This window comes from Salvelinus alpinus, chromosome 14 (genome assembly GCF_045679555.1).
Source record: "Salvelinus alpinus chromosome 14, SLU_Salpinus.1, whole genome shotgun sequence".
NCBI lineage: Eukaryota > Metazoa > Chordata > Actinopteri > Salmoniformes > Salmonidae > Salvelinus > Salvelinus alpinus.
Genome location: NC_092099.1, coordinates 7320038 through 7335494, shown reverse-complemented (window position 1 = coordinate 7335494; position 15457 = coordinate 7320038). Strand labels below are relative to the sequence as shown.

Sequence of the window (15457 nt, the reverse complement as noted above, 5' to 3'; positions counted from 1 at the left end):
GATTCAATCTTAGTCCTGTATTGGCGCTTTGCCTGTTTGATGGTTCGTCTGAGGGCATATCGGGATTTCTTATAAGCGTCCGGATTAGTGTCCCGTGCCTTGAAAGCACAGCTCTAGCTTTTAGCTCGATGCGGATGTTGCCTGTAATCATTGGCTTCTGGTTGGGATATGTACGTACGGATACTTTGGGGGGGACGTCGTCGATTAACTTATTGACATTGCGTATTTTATCGTGCTTGTGTCTGTACCAATGTTTGTGTTGCTTCAGTCCCCGCTGTTCCATAAGGTGTTTTTGAATCTGTTTTTTAAAATCTAATTTAACCTGTGTGCCAGTAGTTCAGACAGACAGCTCAGTGCATTCAACATGTCAATACCTCTCATAAATAAAAGTAATGATGAAGTCAATCTCTCCTCCACTTTCAGCCAGGAGAGATTGACATGCATATTACTAATATTACTTACTATTAAGTATCATTAAAGTATAACATGTATCAATATGTTTCCATTCACTCCATTATCCCAGCCCCGTGCTCAAACTGCTGTCTCCCAGCCCTAGTTCATGCATCTCTTACTACCCTTTTTTTCTGTTCTCTTATAGCTGTGTTAACTCCAACTGTCTGTTGTTCTGACTGTCTGTCTTTTGCTCTCCCAATGGTCATCCTCTCTCTCCCTCCTTTCTCACTGTGGTGTGTTTCCTTACCTGTTCTCTCTCCCTCCTTTCTCACTGTGGTGTGTTTCCTTACCTGTTCTCTCTCCCTCCTTTCTCACTGTGGTGTGTTTCCTTACCTGTTCTCTCTCCCTCCTTTCTCACTGCGGTGTGTTTCCTTACCTGTTCTCTCTCCCTCCTTTCTCACTGTGGTGTGTTTCCTTACCTGTTCTCTCTCCCTCCTTTCTCACTGTGGTATGTTTCCTTACCTGTTCTCTCTCCCTCCTTTCTCACTGTGGTGTGTTTCCTTACCTGTTCTCTCTCCCTCCTTTCTCACTGTGGTGTGTTTCCTTACCTGTTCTCTCTCCCTCCTTTCTCACTGTGGTGTGTTTCCTTACCTGTTCTCTCTCCCTCCTTTTTCACTGTGGTGTGTTTCCTTACCTGTTCTCTCTCCCTCCTTTCTCACTGTGGTGTGTTTCCTTACCTGTTCTCTCTCCCTCCTTCCTCTCTGTGACGGTGTCCCTGCATTCATGTCCTGTGTTTTCCTTTCCTGCAACTGTTTTCCGCTGTAGATGGTTCTTCATCACACAGCCTTGCATCTTCTCATGAGCGTGTGCACAAGAGCAGTATGTCCGCGGCTGGGCATGGTTCTGCTCTCTCATCTCTCGCTCTCAGGCAAAAGGGTGGGTAAACATACAGAATGCATGCGTCCTTCAGACTGAACACTATGTGTCAGTTACTGAGTCAGTTAATACTGAACAACAGGATACATGGGGTGGGAATAATGTCCCTAAACAGGATCCATTCTAAAGACCAATTATATAATACCTAGACTGGGGGACAGTGCTGCACTGGGCTTTTCTCATTTGTTGCACCATGATCCTTTTGCTACCTCTGTCCATGTTAGGGGCCTTCAGTGAATAGATGGACAGACCTTTCAGACATGCATAGGTTGATTTCAGATCATTTGGAAAACGTATGTCACTATTTCAAGGCCAATCAAGGCTCTTCATTGCAGTCACTTACTGAAGTCAATTGGTCGACAACTTTCCAGTCTGAGGTTTCTTATTATTTCTTTTAACATCTTTTTTTCAGACTTCTCTTCATTTCCTCCCATTTGTTTCATTTTGTTTCCCTTTCATAATCCCTTTTGTTTTGACCCTTAGATGTTGGGTGTTGTACTCTGAGTAAACTGGATGTGCTGCCTTTTACGCTGAACCTCAATGAGTTATAGTATAACTGTTTCTATTTTGTGGCTATCTACTAGCTTCTAGACACCGACAGAAAAGCCACTCCCCAAAACAGGAGGGTGGACGCTCCTCGGACCATTCCAAAAGCAAAGACCTGTCGGCCAGCGAGGCTCTGATCCTGAGGTCGGACACGGCCAAGTTGCGGTCAGACTCTCATAGCCGCTCTCACTCGCCCAACCATAACACCCTGCAGGCGCGGAAGGCCGAAGGGCGTGATCGTAACTCCTCCGGGCTGCGCGCCGAGTCGCCCAACCCTGGCTCCCGCTCCTCCTCGCTCAAGCAGAAGGGCCTGTCCTCTTCCTCGGGGAAGTATAGCCCCTCTAGCACCACCTTGACGTGGTCCTCCTCCCCCCAGCATGACCAGAACCTTGCTCAGGACAAGAACCAACTAATTGACAAGAACATGCCACCAGACAAGAACCAACCCCATGACCAGAACCTCCCTCCCAAAGTCAGCCCCTCCAAGGCTCGGCTGGACCCGCCCAGAGAGAGGTCCAAGTCGGACTCGTACACACTGGACCCGGACACCCTACGGAAAAAAGTCCCTCTCACCTCGGAGCCACTGAGGGGAAGGTCCACCTCGCCTAAACCCAAACTATCTCCCAAGGACAGGTGCAGCAAAGGAGGTGACATGAACTTGGAGAACCGCAGCCCATCGCCCCATGTGACCCAGGAGGACCTCCACAGGGAGGTGGTGATGTGTACGTCTATTGCTCTTCTTTCCGATGATGAAGGAAATGATGAGAACATTGACTTGAGCAACACAGAGGGCTCTTCCAAGGTGCACTTAAGCATCGGCAAGGTGCCCATCAAGGATGAGCTGGAGAGCAGCCGCTTGTCACCAAAAGTCAGCCGCAAGACCTCCAGCCGCCACGTGCACCCCAAGAAGGACAAGTCTGGCCCGCTCTTCAAGGGCGAGAGCTCATCAAGGCTCACCGAGACAACCAAGCAGGCTATGTCGCCCTCGGTGGCAGAGTGCGCCCGGTCGGTCTTCGCCGCGTTCCTCTGGCACGAGGGCATTGTCCACGACGCCATGGCCTGCTCCTCGTTCCTCAAGTTCAACCCGGAGCTGACCAAGGAGCATGCGCCCTTGCGCAGCTCGCTGGGTGGCCAGGGCGGCCAAGAGGAGAAGGAGAGCAAGCTGATGAACCGCCACTCGCTGGAGATATCCTCGGCCCTCAATATGTTCAACATTTCCCCACACGGGCCCGACATCTCCAAGATGGGCAGCATCAACAAGAACAAGGTCCTGTCCATGCTCAAAGAGCCACCACTGGCCGAGAAGTGCGAGGACGGCAAGGGGGAGCCCGTCTCCCACGAGATGACCTCTCATCCCTTCATGAGGGCCAAGTCCAACCTGCCGCTCACACTCCAGCACCTTGTTGCATTCTGGGAGGACATCTCCATGGCGACCATCAATGCAGCCACCCAGAACATGATTTTCCCCAGCCCGGGCTCCAGCGCCATCCTGAAGAAAAAGGAGAACGAGAAGGACAGTAAGAAGTCCAAGAAGGAGAAGAAGAAAAGAGAGAAGGCGGAGGTGCGCCCCAGGGGGAACCTGTTTGGTGAGATGGCCCAGCTGGCCATCGGGGGACCGGAGAAGGACACCATCTGTGAGCTTTGTGGGGAGTCACACCCTTACCCTGTCACCTACCACATGAGGCAGGCCCACCCAGGTAAGATCAACAATGGGTTTGGCTTTATTACATACGTTTAGAAATACACACGCCGTGTCACTGTGCGAGGTTAGCCTACCTCTCCACATATATAAAGGTCAGACATGAAAGTCCTGTGACAGACTATTTTGTTTTATTGATTGTGTGGAAGAAACGAAAGCTTTTAAAGCTGAACATGTCTTCGTACCGAGGCGGATGGTGGCTAACCCCATGACACCATATACACTGTGGCTCTGCTTGTACAGCAGCACTACTCAAGACGATCTTAGCATAAGATGCATGTATATGTGTTCTATTTAAGTCTGTGGATCTTAGCATCGTCTGGTGTCTTGGGCAGGTTGTGGTCGCTACGCGGGAGGCCAGGGCTACAACAGTATCGGCCACTTCTGTGGGGGCTGGGCAGGAAACTGTGGAGACGGCGGGGTCGGTGGAAGTACCTGGTACCTGGTGTGTGACCGCTGCAGGGAGAAGTACCTGAGAGACAAGCAGACTGCGGCCAGGGAAAAGGTACTGTACTGCTCAACGCTTCAATAAATTGTTGTTTTGTATCTTTACACATGCATAATCATTTAATACATTTGTGTCAGCTAATAATTTCATAAAATTCTTCAAGCTCATGGGAACTTAACAAACAAATACTTGGATAGTTAACGAACATAAGCCCTTAACAATCAGGATTGAACACTAACATATTATGCTCAATGTACTTATTTCTCACTGTAAAAGTACAAAGGATAACCTTACTCAACCATGTGCTTTCATAAACAACCTTGGTAATATGCTCGTGACAAGTCATACAATGCATTATTATGTTTCCTTCAAACTTCGACCTCTTAACCACCACTTAAATTGAATCTCCCTCCCTACCCATCCAGGTGAAGCAGTCGAGGAAGAAGCCCCTGCAGTTGAAGATGCCGCGGGCACTGCCCACCATGGAGGCCCACCAGGTGATCCGTGCCAACGCCCTTTTCCTGCTTTCCCTACGCAGCGCCGCCAAGCCCAGCCTGCTGTGCCACCACCCGCCTCGCCCGCTTCACTCCATGCTGCCCAGCCTCAAGGAGGGCGTCTCTGACGAGATGCCCAACAAGATGGGCTGCCTCTACCTGCAGATGCTGGCCAGGTAAAAAAAATAGCTATTGTGATGAGGATCAAATTGAAAAGCACTGGAAAGATTGTGAGGGGGAAAAATGTAAGGTAATCTCTTTTTATTTTTGCCTCCCAGACAGTCTCCTTCTCTTTTGGTTTTATGCCCTTTGGGATGGCATTACACTTAAAGCGCTGTGGCAACGTTAATTGAAGTGATGATGATCATACATTTTGGTTGTGTATAGTGTCTTATCCATATCTCATGGGCATATTACACAGTGAAAACAGTCATGGAATTATTTGCTTTGAGGCAGCATCCACATGACCTAAACACAAAATATTTAAACTACATTTGTACGTAAACCTGTCTCCCCTCTTCCAGGCAACACACAGAGAACTTTGGTGGGTACCAGGATGAGAACCTGTTCCAGGATGAGATGAGGTACCTACATTCCACGTCTGTCCCTGCACCCTACATCTCAGTCACCCCCGACGCCTGCCCCAACGTGTTCGTGGAGCCCGAGAGCAACATGAAGTCTATGCCACCCAGGTAACACACATAAAGACGACACATACACCTCTCTTTGAGAGTAGAGATGAGCAGACTGATTATGTCTGTGTTTATTGTATGTGGTTGTAGTGTATGTTATATCTGTGTGTGCGAGAGAGACTTGTATCAGTGTGAAACAGATGGTCAACATTTCTGTGTTCATCTCTTGCAGTCTGGAGACCAGCCCAATCACAGATAGTGACTTGTCCAAGAGGACGGTGTTCCAGAGGTCTTACTCTGTAGTGGCCTCCGAGTATGACAAGAAGCACTTGGCCTCTCCGGCCAGGGTCAAAGCCGTGCCCAGACGCGGAGTCCACAGTGGGGATGCAGGTGGGTAAACCTTCCCCTGAACCACCAGACCAGAGGGCTTTGGGCCTACTTATTATTATTATTATTATTATTATTATTAGGGGTTCAGCAGCGAAACTGTTAACAGGAGTAACAACATGAATTTGTGCATGAGGCAGAAATAGTGCGGTGCGACTCGAGTTTCGCCATCAGCTGGAAGACGGTGTCCCTTTTGGGTCAGTGGAGGAAAGGGAGAACAGAGGGATGTTGAGAGACGGACCCTCAGTCTGCTGTTCTCTCCCTCCGCCGAGACTGACCATCAGATGCAGGCACCATCAGCCCAGTAAAATAAAGTGAATTATTTAAATGTATGCTCACTCAGCTGTGCCTCACAAGTAATACAACAACTGATTATATAGCCTACCAATTTTTTACTTTTAAATATGTTTGAAAAATGCTCCGAACAACAATGCATTGGCAGGGAAATTCAAGCGAAATCACTGTGGTGATAATGTATTGGGTCTATATCCTACTGCACAAACCTCATTTGCTACAGTTCTGTTTTTCACAGGGTAATGTTGCATGGGCTGACATTGTATTAAGTAGATCTTGCATCAGAAATGGTTGGTGACCACTGCCCTATTATGTTTCTTCTGGATTATTATTATTATTGTACCGGTTCTTCTTGCCAGGAAAATTAACATGCAAATTCCTGTGAGATGGTAAGGCCAAGGAGGGTGCAACTTGACATGATAGTAAAGGCCCTTAGTCCACACCCTTTCATGCGATGCCATAACAATTGGCCACAAGGTGGTGCTCCAACAGGCGATTGAAATGGCTAACTTTGAAAGGTCAAGCCCCTCACCCCTTATGACCTAGAGTCCTGAAAAAGGTCCCTCTTCTCACAAGGAACAAATTTACCTCAAGAACCCATAAGGTACACCATGATTAATTTCCACCATTTTGAATTTTGATAAAAACACTTAAAAGGCTACTCCTCTGTCCATAACAATGAAATTTGGGGCCGTCCAGTCCATTAGAAATATTCCAAAATAAACTATATACACAAAGTATGTGCATACCCCTTCAAATTAGTGGATTGGGCTATTTCACCTACACCTGTTGCTGACAGGTATATAAAATTGAGCAAACAGCCATGCAATCTCCATAGACAAACATTGACAGTAGAATGGCCCTCCTGAAGAGCTCAGTGACTTTCAACGTGGTATCGTCATAGGATGCCACCTTTCCAACAAGTCAGTTTGTCAAATTTCTGCTCTGTAAAGGCTGTTACTGTGAAGTGGAAACATCCAGGAGCAACAACGGCTCAGCTGCAAAGTAGTAGGCCACACAAGCTCACAGAATGAAGCATATTTCCTCAGTTACAGCACTCACTACCACGTTCCAAACTGCCTCTGGAAGCAACTTCAGCACAAGAACTGTTCGTTGGGAGCTTCATGAAATGGGTTTCCATGGCCGAGCAGCTGCACACAAGCCTAAGATCAGCATGTGCAATGCCAAGCGTCGGCTGGAGTGGTGTAACGCTCACCGCCATTGGACTCTGGAGCAGTGGAAACGCGTTCTGTGGAGTGTTGAATCACGCTTCACCATCTGGCAATCCGACGGACGAATCAGGGTTTGTTGTATGCCAAGATGGCATAGCAGTCGGACATGTCTTTTGTCTTGTCCTGTCCCGTGTATATATAGTTTTCTTCGTATATATTTTAATCTCACTTTCCATCTACGGACTGAATATACTTCCTGCAAATCGCCTCACTCAATGTGGTACGGATCTGCTATTTTTATACTTTTGAACCGGAACCCCCATCAGGAACTAGCCAGCTTACTAGCTAGAAGTCAGTTATCCACTGCTAGTGGTCATCACCGTTAACTCGGACATCAGCCAGCCTCAGCCTGGTCAATTCATGCCAGTCTGCACAGCGCGATATCAACCCAGAGCATATCAGACTGCTTTTCCCCTACCATATCTCCGGATTCCTACCGCAAGCTCTGAACCTTTACACCGGATCATCGCAGCTAGCTAGCTGCTATCCGAGTACCTACTCCTGGCTAACGTCTCTGTCCCGAAGCAAGCACCAGTTAGCCTGGAGCTAGCCTCGAGCTATGCCCATCTCCCGGCTAGCCAAAGAGGTCCACCAGCCAGTTCTTGGGCTACAATACCTCTTTTGCCAATTGGCCTGGACCCTTGACTGCCGACACAGAGCCCCGCCGATCCATCACGACTGGTCTGCCGACGTAACCGTCCGAGGGGGTTTCAACAGGCTATTCCGTTGCGATGTCGCCGGATGCCCATCTGCTATCCCCGGCCCGCTAGCTGTATGAATCGCCGTGTCTCCAGCTCGCCTAGCGTAGTAACGACTACTGAATTGGCTCCCTGACTCATCTAGTGCTACTCATTGGACTCTATGATCACTCAGCTGCACATGCATCTCGTCTATTGCTGTTTCGGTTAGTGATTATTGGCTTATTTCACTGTAGAGCTCCCAGCCCTACCCAATATGCCTTAGATAGCCCTTTTGTTCCACCCCCCACACATGTGGTGACCTCCCCTGGCTTAATTGGTGCCTCTGGAGACAAAACTTTGACGACCAGTTCTTATAGCCTTTAGCCGTACCCTTATCCTACTCCTCCTCTGGTGATGTAGAGGTTAACCTGCAGCCCCCAGCACCACTCCCATTCCCCAGGCACTCTCATTTGTTGACTTCTGTAACCATAAAAGCCTTGGTTTCATGCATGTTAACATTAGAAGCCTCCTCCCTAAGTTTGTTTTATTCACTGCTTTAGCACACTTCGCCAACCCTGATGTCCTAGCCGTGTCTGAATCATGGCTTAGGAAGGCCACCAAAAATCATGACATTTCCATCCCTATAAAATTTTCCGACAATATAGAACTGCCAAAGAGGGCGGAGTTGTAATCTACTGCAGAGACAGCCTGCAGAGTTCTGTAATACTATCCAGGTTTGTTCCCAAACAATTTGAGCTTCTACTTTTAAAAATCCACCTTTCCAGAAAGAAGTGCCGCTTGTTATAGACCCCCTTCAGCCCGCAGCTGTGCCCTGGACACTATGTGAATTGATTGCCCCCATCTATCTTCAGAGTTTGTACTGTTAGGTGACCTAAACTGGGATATGCTTAACACCCCGGCCATCCTACAATCTAAGCTAGATGCCCTCAATTTCACACAAGTTATCAAGGAACCTACCAGATACAACCCTAAATCCGTAACCATGGGCACCCTCATAGATATCATCCTGACCAACTTGCCCTCTAAATACACCTCTGCTGTCTTCAACAAGGATCTCAGGGATCACTGCCTCATTGCCTGCATGCGTAATGGGTCCGCGGTCAAACAACCACTCCTCATCACTATCAAACGCTCCCTAAAACACTTCAGCGAGCAGGCCTTTCTAATCGACCTGGCCCGGGAATCCTGGAAGGATATTGACCTCATCCCATCAGTAGAGGATGCCTGGTTGTTCTTCAAAAGTGCTTTTCTCACCATCTTCAATAAGCATGCCCCTTTCAAAAAAAATTGAACTAAGAACAGATAAAGGCCTTGGTTCACCCCAAACTTGACTGCCCTTGACCAGCACAAAAACATCCTGTGGCATTCTGCATCAAATAGCCCCCGCGATATGCAACTTTTCAGGGAAGAGCTAAAGCTAGCTTTTCAAACAGAAATTTGCATCCTGTAGCACTAATTCCAAAACGTTTTGGGACACTGTAAAGTCCATGGAGAATAAGATCGCCTCCTCCCAGCTGGCTAGGAATCACTGTCACCACCGATAAATCTACGATAATCGATCATTTCAATAAGCATTTTTCTACGGCTGGCCATGCTTTCGACCTGGCTAGCCCAACAGCTCAGCACCCCCAACAGCAACTTGCCCAAGCCCCCCCCCCCCCCCCCCCCCCGCTTCTCCTTCACCCAAATCCAGATTGCTGATATTCTGAAAGAGCTGCAAAATCTAGATCCCAACAAATCAGCCGGGCTAGACAATTTGGACCCTCTCTTTCTAAAATTATCCGCCGAAATTGTTGCAGCCCCTATTACTAGCCTGTTCAACCTCTTTTGTATCGTCTTGAGATCCCCAAAAGATTGGAAAGCTGCCGCGGTCATACCCCTCTTCAAAGCGGGAGACACTGTAGACCCAAACTATTATAGACCTATATCCATCCTGCCCTGCCTTTCTAAAATCTTTGAAGGCCAACTTAACAAACAGATCACCGACCATTTCGAATCCCACCGTACCTTCTCCGCTTTGCAATCTGGTTTCCGAGCTAGTCATAGGTGCACCTCAGCCACGCTCAATGTCCTAAACGATATGATAACCACCATCGATAAAAGACAGTACTGTGCAGCCGTCTTCATCGACCTGGCCAAGGCTTTCGACTCTGTCAATCACCACATTCTTATTGGCCGATTCAATAGCCTTGGTTTCTCAAATGACTGCCTTGCCTGGCTCACCAACTACTTCTCAGACAGAGTTGTGTGTCAAATCGGGAGGGCCTGCCGAACCTCTGGCAGTCTCTATGGGGGTGCCACAGGGTTCAATTCTCGGGCCGACTCTTTTCTCTGTATACATCAATGATGTCGCTTTTGCTGCTGGTGATTCTCTGATCCACCTCTACGCAGACGACACCATTCTGTATACTTCTGGCCCTTCTTTGGACACTGTGTTAACTACCCTCCAAACGACCTTCAATGCCATACAACACTCCTTCCGTGGCCTCCAACTGCTTTAAATGCTAGTAAAACTAAATGCATGCTCTTCAACCAATTACTGCATGCACCCGCCCGCCCGACTAGCATCACTACTCTGGACGGTTCTGACTTACAATATGTTGACAACTGCAAATACCTAGGTGTCTGGTTAGACTGTAAACTCTCCTTCCAGACTCACATTAAGCATCTCCAATCCAAAATGAAATCTAGAATCGGCTTCCTATTTCGCAACAAAGCCTCCTTCACAAATGCTGTCAAACATACCCTCGTAAAACTGACTATCCTACCGATCCTCGACTTCAGCGATGTAATTTACAAAATAGCTTCCAACACTCTACTCAGCAAACTGGATGTAGTCTATCACAGTGTCATCCGTTTTGTCAACAAAGCCCCATATACTACCCACCACTGCGACCTGTATGCTCTCGTTGGCTGGCCCTCGCTACATATTCGTCGCCAAACCCACTGACTCCAGGTCATCTAAGTCTTTGCTAGGTAAAGCCCCGCCTTATCTCAGCTCACTGGTCAACATAGCAACACCCACCCGTAGCACGCGCTCCAGCAGGTATATCTCACTGGTCATCCCCAAAGCCAACACTTCCTTCGGCCGCCTTTCCTTCCAGTTCTCTGCTGCCAATGACTGGAACGAATTGCAAAAATCACTGAAGTTGGAGACTTCTATCTCCCTCTCTAACTTTAAGCATCAGCTGTCAGAGCAGCTTACCGATGGCTGTGTACAGGTACAGTGAATCTGTAAATAGCACACCCAACTAACTCATCCCCATATTGTTATTTATCCTCTTGCTCTTTTGCACCCCAGTATCTCTACTTGCACATCATTATCTGCACATCTATCACTATAGTGTTCATGCTAAATTGTAATTATTTCTCCTCTATGGCCTATTTAATGCTTTACCTCCCTTCTCTTCTACATTTGCACACACTGTACATATATTTTTCTATTGTGTTATTGACTGTACAGTCATGGCTAACATGTTTGAGAATGACACAAATATACATTTTCACAGTTTGCTGCTCCAGTGTCTTTAGATATTTTTGTCAGATGTTACTATGGAATACTGAAGTACCCATTACAAGCATTTCATAAGTGTCAAAGGCTTGTTTTGACAATTACATGAAGTTGATGCAAAGAGTCAATATTTAAAGTGTTGACCCTTCTTCAATCCGCCCTGGCATGCTGTCAATTAACCTCTGGGCCACATCCTGACTGATGGCAGCCCATTCTTGCATAATCAATGCTTGGAGTTCGTCAGAATTTGTGGGGTTTTGTTTGTCCACCCGCCTCTTGAGGATTGAACACAAGTTTTCAATGGGATTAAGGTCTGGGGAGTTTCCTGGTCATGGACCCAAAATATCGATGTTTTGTTCCCCGAGCCACTTAGTTATCACGTTTGCCTCATGGCAAGGTGCTCCATCATGCTGGAAAAGGCATTGTTCGTCACTAAACTGTTCCTGGATGGTTGGGAGAAGTTGCTCTCTGAGGATGTGTTGGTACCATTCTTTATTCATGGCTGTGTTATTAGGCAAAATTGTGAGTGAGCCCACTCCCTTGGCTGAGAAGCAACCCCACACATGAATGGTCTCAGGATGCTTTACTGTTGGCATGACACAGGACTGATGGTAGCGCTCACCTTGTCTTCTCCGGACAAGCTTTTTTCCGGATGCCCCAAACAATCGGAAAGAGGATTCGTCAGAGAAAATGACTTTACCCCAGTCCTCAGCAGTCCAATCCCTGTATCAGTCTGTCCCTGATGTTTTTCCTGCAGAGAAGTGGCTTCTTTGCTGCCCTTCTTGACACCAGGCCACCCTCCAAAAGTCTTCGCCTCACTGTGCGTGCAGATGCACTCACACCTGCCTGCTGCCATTCTTGAGCAAGCTCTGTACTGGTGGTGCCCCGATCCCGCAGCTAAATCAACTTTAAGAGACGGTCCTGGCGCTTGCTGGACTTTCTTGGGCGCCCTGAAGCCTTCTTCACAACAATTGAACCGCTCTCCTCGAAGTTCTTGATGATCCGATAAATAATTGATTTAGGTGCAATCTTACTGGCAGCAATATCCTTGCCTGTGAAGCTCTTTTTGTGCAAAGCAATGATGACGGCACGTGGTTCCTTGAAGGTAACCATGGTTGACCGAGGAAGAACAATGATTCTAAGCACCACCCTCCTTTTGAAGCTTCCAGTCTGTTATTCAAACTCAATCAGCATGACAGAGTGATCTCCAGCCTTGTCCTCGTCAACACTCACACCTGTGTTAACGAGAGAATCACTGACATGTCAACTGGTCCTTTTGTGGCAGGGCTGAAATGCAATGTAAATGTTTTTTGGGGATTCAGTTCATTTGCATGGCAAAGAGGGACTTTGCAATTAATTTCAATTTATCGGATCACTCTTCATAACAATCTGGAGTATATGCAAATTGCCATCATACAAACTGAGGCAGCAGACTTTGTGAAAATGTATATTTGTGTTATTCTCAACTTTTGGCCTTGACTTTACATTTGTTTATGTGTAACTCTGTTGTTTTTGTCGCACTGCTTTGCTTTATCTTGGCCAGGTTGCAGTTAAATAACGGTGAAATATATATATATATATATATATATATATATATATATATATACACTGCTCAAAAAAATAAAGGGAACACTTAAACAACACAATGTAGCTCCAAGTCAATCACACTTCTGTGAAATCAAACTGTCCACTTAGGAAGCAACACTGATTGACAATAAATTTCACATGCTGTTGTGCAAATGGAATAGACAAAAGGTGGAAATTATAGGCAATTAGCCAGACACCCCCAATAAAGGAGTGATTCTGCAGGTGGTGACCACAGACCACTTCTCAGTTCCTATGCTTCCTGGCTGATGTTTTGGTCACTTTTGAATGCTGGCGATGCTCTCACTCTAGTGGTAGCATGAGACGGAGTCTACAACCCACACAAGTGGCTCAGGTAGTGCAGCTCATCCAGGATGGCACATCAATGCGAGCTGTGGCAAGAAGGTTTGCTGTGTCTGTCAGCGTAGTGTCCAGAGCATGGAAGCGCTACCAGGAGACAGGCCAGTACATCAGGAGACGTGGAGGAGGCCAACAACCCAGCAGCAGGACCGCTACCTCCGCCTTTGTGCAAGGAGTAGCAGGAGGAGCACTGCCAGAGCCCTGCAAAATGACCTCCAGCAGGCCACAAATGTGCATGTGTCTGCTCAAACTTTTTTTTTTTTTTTTTTTCACCTTTATTTAACCAGGTAGGCAAATTGAGAACACGTTCTCATTTACAATTGCGACCTGGCCAAGATAAAGCAAAGCAGTTCGACACATACAACAACACATAGTTACACATGGAGTAAAACAAACATACAGTCAATAATACAGTGAAAAATAAGTCTATATACAATGTGAGCAAGTGAGGTGAGATAAGGGAGGTGAAGGCAAACAAAATATATAAAATATATATATAAATAAATAAAAATGTAAAAAAGGCCATGGTGGCGAAGTAAATACAATATAGCAAGTAAAAAAAAACACTGGAATGGTTGGTTTGCAGTGGAAGAAAGTGTAAAGTAGAGATAGAAATAATGGGGTGCAAAGGAGCAAAATAAATAAATAAATACAGTAGGTAAAGAGGTAGTTGTTTGGGCTAAATTATAGATGGGCTATGTACAGGTGCAGTAATCTATGAGCTGCTCTGACAGCTGGTGCTTAAAGCTAGTGAGGGAGATAAGTGTTTCCATTTTCAGAGATTTTTGTAGTTCGTTCCAGTCATTGGCAGCAGAGAACTGGAAGGAGAGGCGGCCAAAGGAAGAATTGGTTTTGGGGGTGACCAGAGAGATATACCTGCTGGAGCGCGTGCTACAGGTAGGTGCTGCTATGGTGACCAGCGAGCTGAGATAAGGGGGGACTTTACCTAGCAGGGTCTTGTAGATGACCTGGAGCCAGTGGGTTTGGCGACGAGTATGAAGCGAGGGCCAGCCAACGAGAGTGTACAGGTCGCAGTGGTGGGTAGTATATGGGGCTTTGGTGACAAAACGGATGGCACTGTGATAGACTGCATCCAATTTATTGAGTAGGGTTTTGGAGGCTATTTTGTAAATGACATCACCGAAGTTGAGGATTGGTAGGATGGTCAGTTTTACAAGGGTATGTTTGGCAGCATGAGTGAAGGATGCTTTGTTGCGGAATAGGAAGCCAATTCTAGATTTAACTTTGGATTGGAGATGTTTGATGTGAGTCTGGAAGGAGAGTTTACAGTCTAACCAGACACCTAGGTATTTGTAGTTGTCCACATATTCTAAGTCAGAGCCGTCCAGTGTAGTGATGTTGGACAGGCGGGCAGGTGCAGGCAGCGATCGGTTGAAGAGCATGCATTTAGTTTTACTTGTATTTAAGAGCAATTGGAGGCCACGGAAGGAGAGCTGTACGGCATTGAAGCTCGCCTGGAGGGTTGTTAACACAGTGTCAAAAGAAGGGCCAGAAGTATACAGAATAGTGTCGTCTGCGTAGAGGTGAATCAGAGAATCACCAGCAGCAAGAGCGACATCATTGATGTATACGGTCAGAAACAGACTCCATGAGGGTGGTATGAGGGCCCGACGTCCACAGGTGGGGGTTGTGCTTACAGCCCAATACCGTGCAGGACGTTTGGCATTTGCCAGAGAACACCAAGATTGGCAAATTTGCCACTGACGCCCTGTGCTCTTCACAGATGAAAGCAGGTTCACACGCCCATGTGACAGACGTGACAGAGTCTGGAGACGCCGTGGAGAACGTTCTGCGCTCTGCAACATCCTCCAGCATGACCGGTTTGGCGGTGGGTCAGTCATGGTGTGGGGTGGCATTTCTTTGGGGGGCTGCAAAGCCCTCCATGTGCTCGCCAGAGGTAGCCTGACTGCCATTAGGTACCGAGATGAGATCCTCAGACCCCTTGTGAGACCATATGCTGGTGCGGTTGGCCCTGGGTTCCTCCTAATGCAAGACCATGCTAGACCTCATGTGGCTGGAGTGTGTCAGCAGTTCCTGCAAGAGGAAGGCATTGATGCTATGGACTGGCCTGCCCGTTCCCCAGACCTGAATCCAATTGAGCACATCTGGGACATCATGTCTCGCTCCATCCACCAACGCCACGTTGCACCACAGACTGTCCAGGAGTTGGCGGATGCTTTAGTCCAGGTCTGGGAGGAGATCCCTCAGGAGACCATCCG

General features: G+C 47.3%; 1 protein-coding gene across 19 annotated transcripts in view; it reads left to right on the top strand.

Moving 5' to 3' along the window:
- Nucleotides 1–15457, top strand: part of LOC139539159 (E3 ubiquitin-protein ligase MYCBP2-like) — a 233145-nt gene that overhangs the window by 177292 nt on the left and 40396 nt on the right. For 17 of the 19 annotated variants that reach the window (XM_071342003.1, XM_071341989.1, XM_071341984.1 and 14 more), the window contains 6 exons: nucleotides 1219–1329; nucleotides 1914–3572; nucleotides 3910–4079; nucleotides 4448–4692; nucleotides 5041–5208; nucleotides 5381–5538. In XM_071342003.1, the coding sequence (XP_071198104.1) occupies nucleotides 1219–1329; nucleotides 1914–3572; nucleotides 3910–4079; nucleotides 4448–4692; nucleotides 5041–5208; nucleotides 5381–5538 (2511 nt within the window). The remainder of the gene's footprint in view (nucleotides 1–1218; nucleotides 1330–1913; nucleotides 3573–3909; nucleotides 4080–4447; nucleotides 4693–5040; nucleotides 5209–5380; nucleotides 5539–15457) is intronic. The other 2 variants (XM_071341998.1, XM_071341992.1) reach the window with 1 other exon arrangement.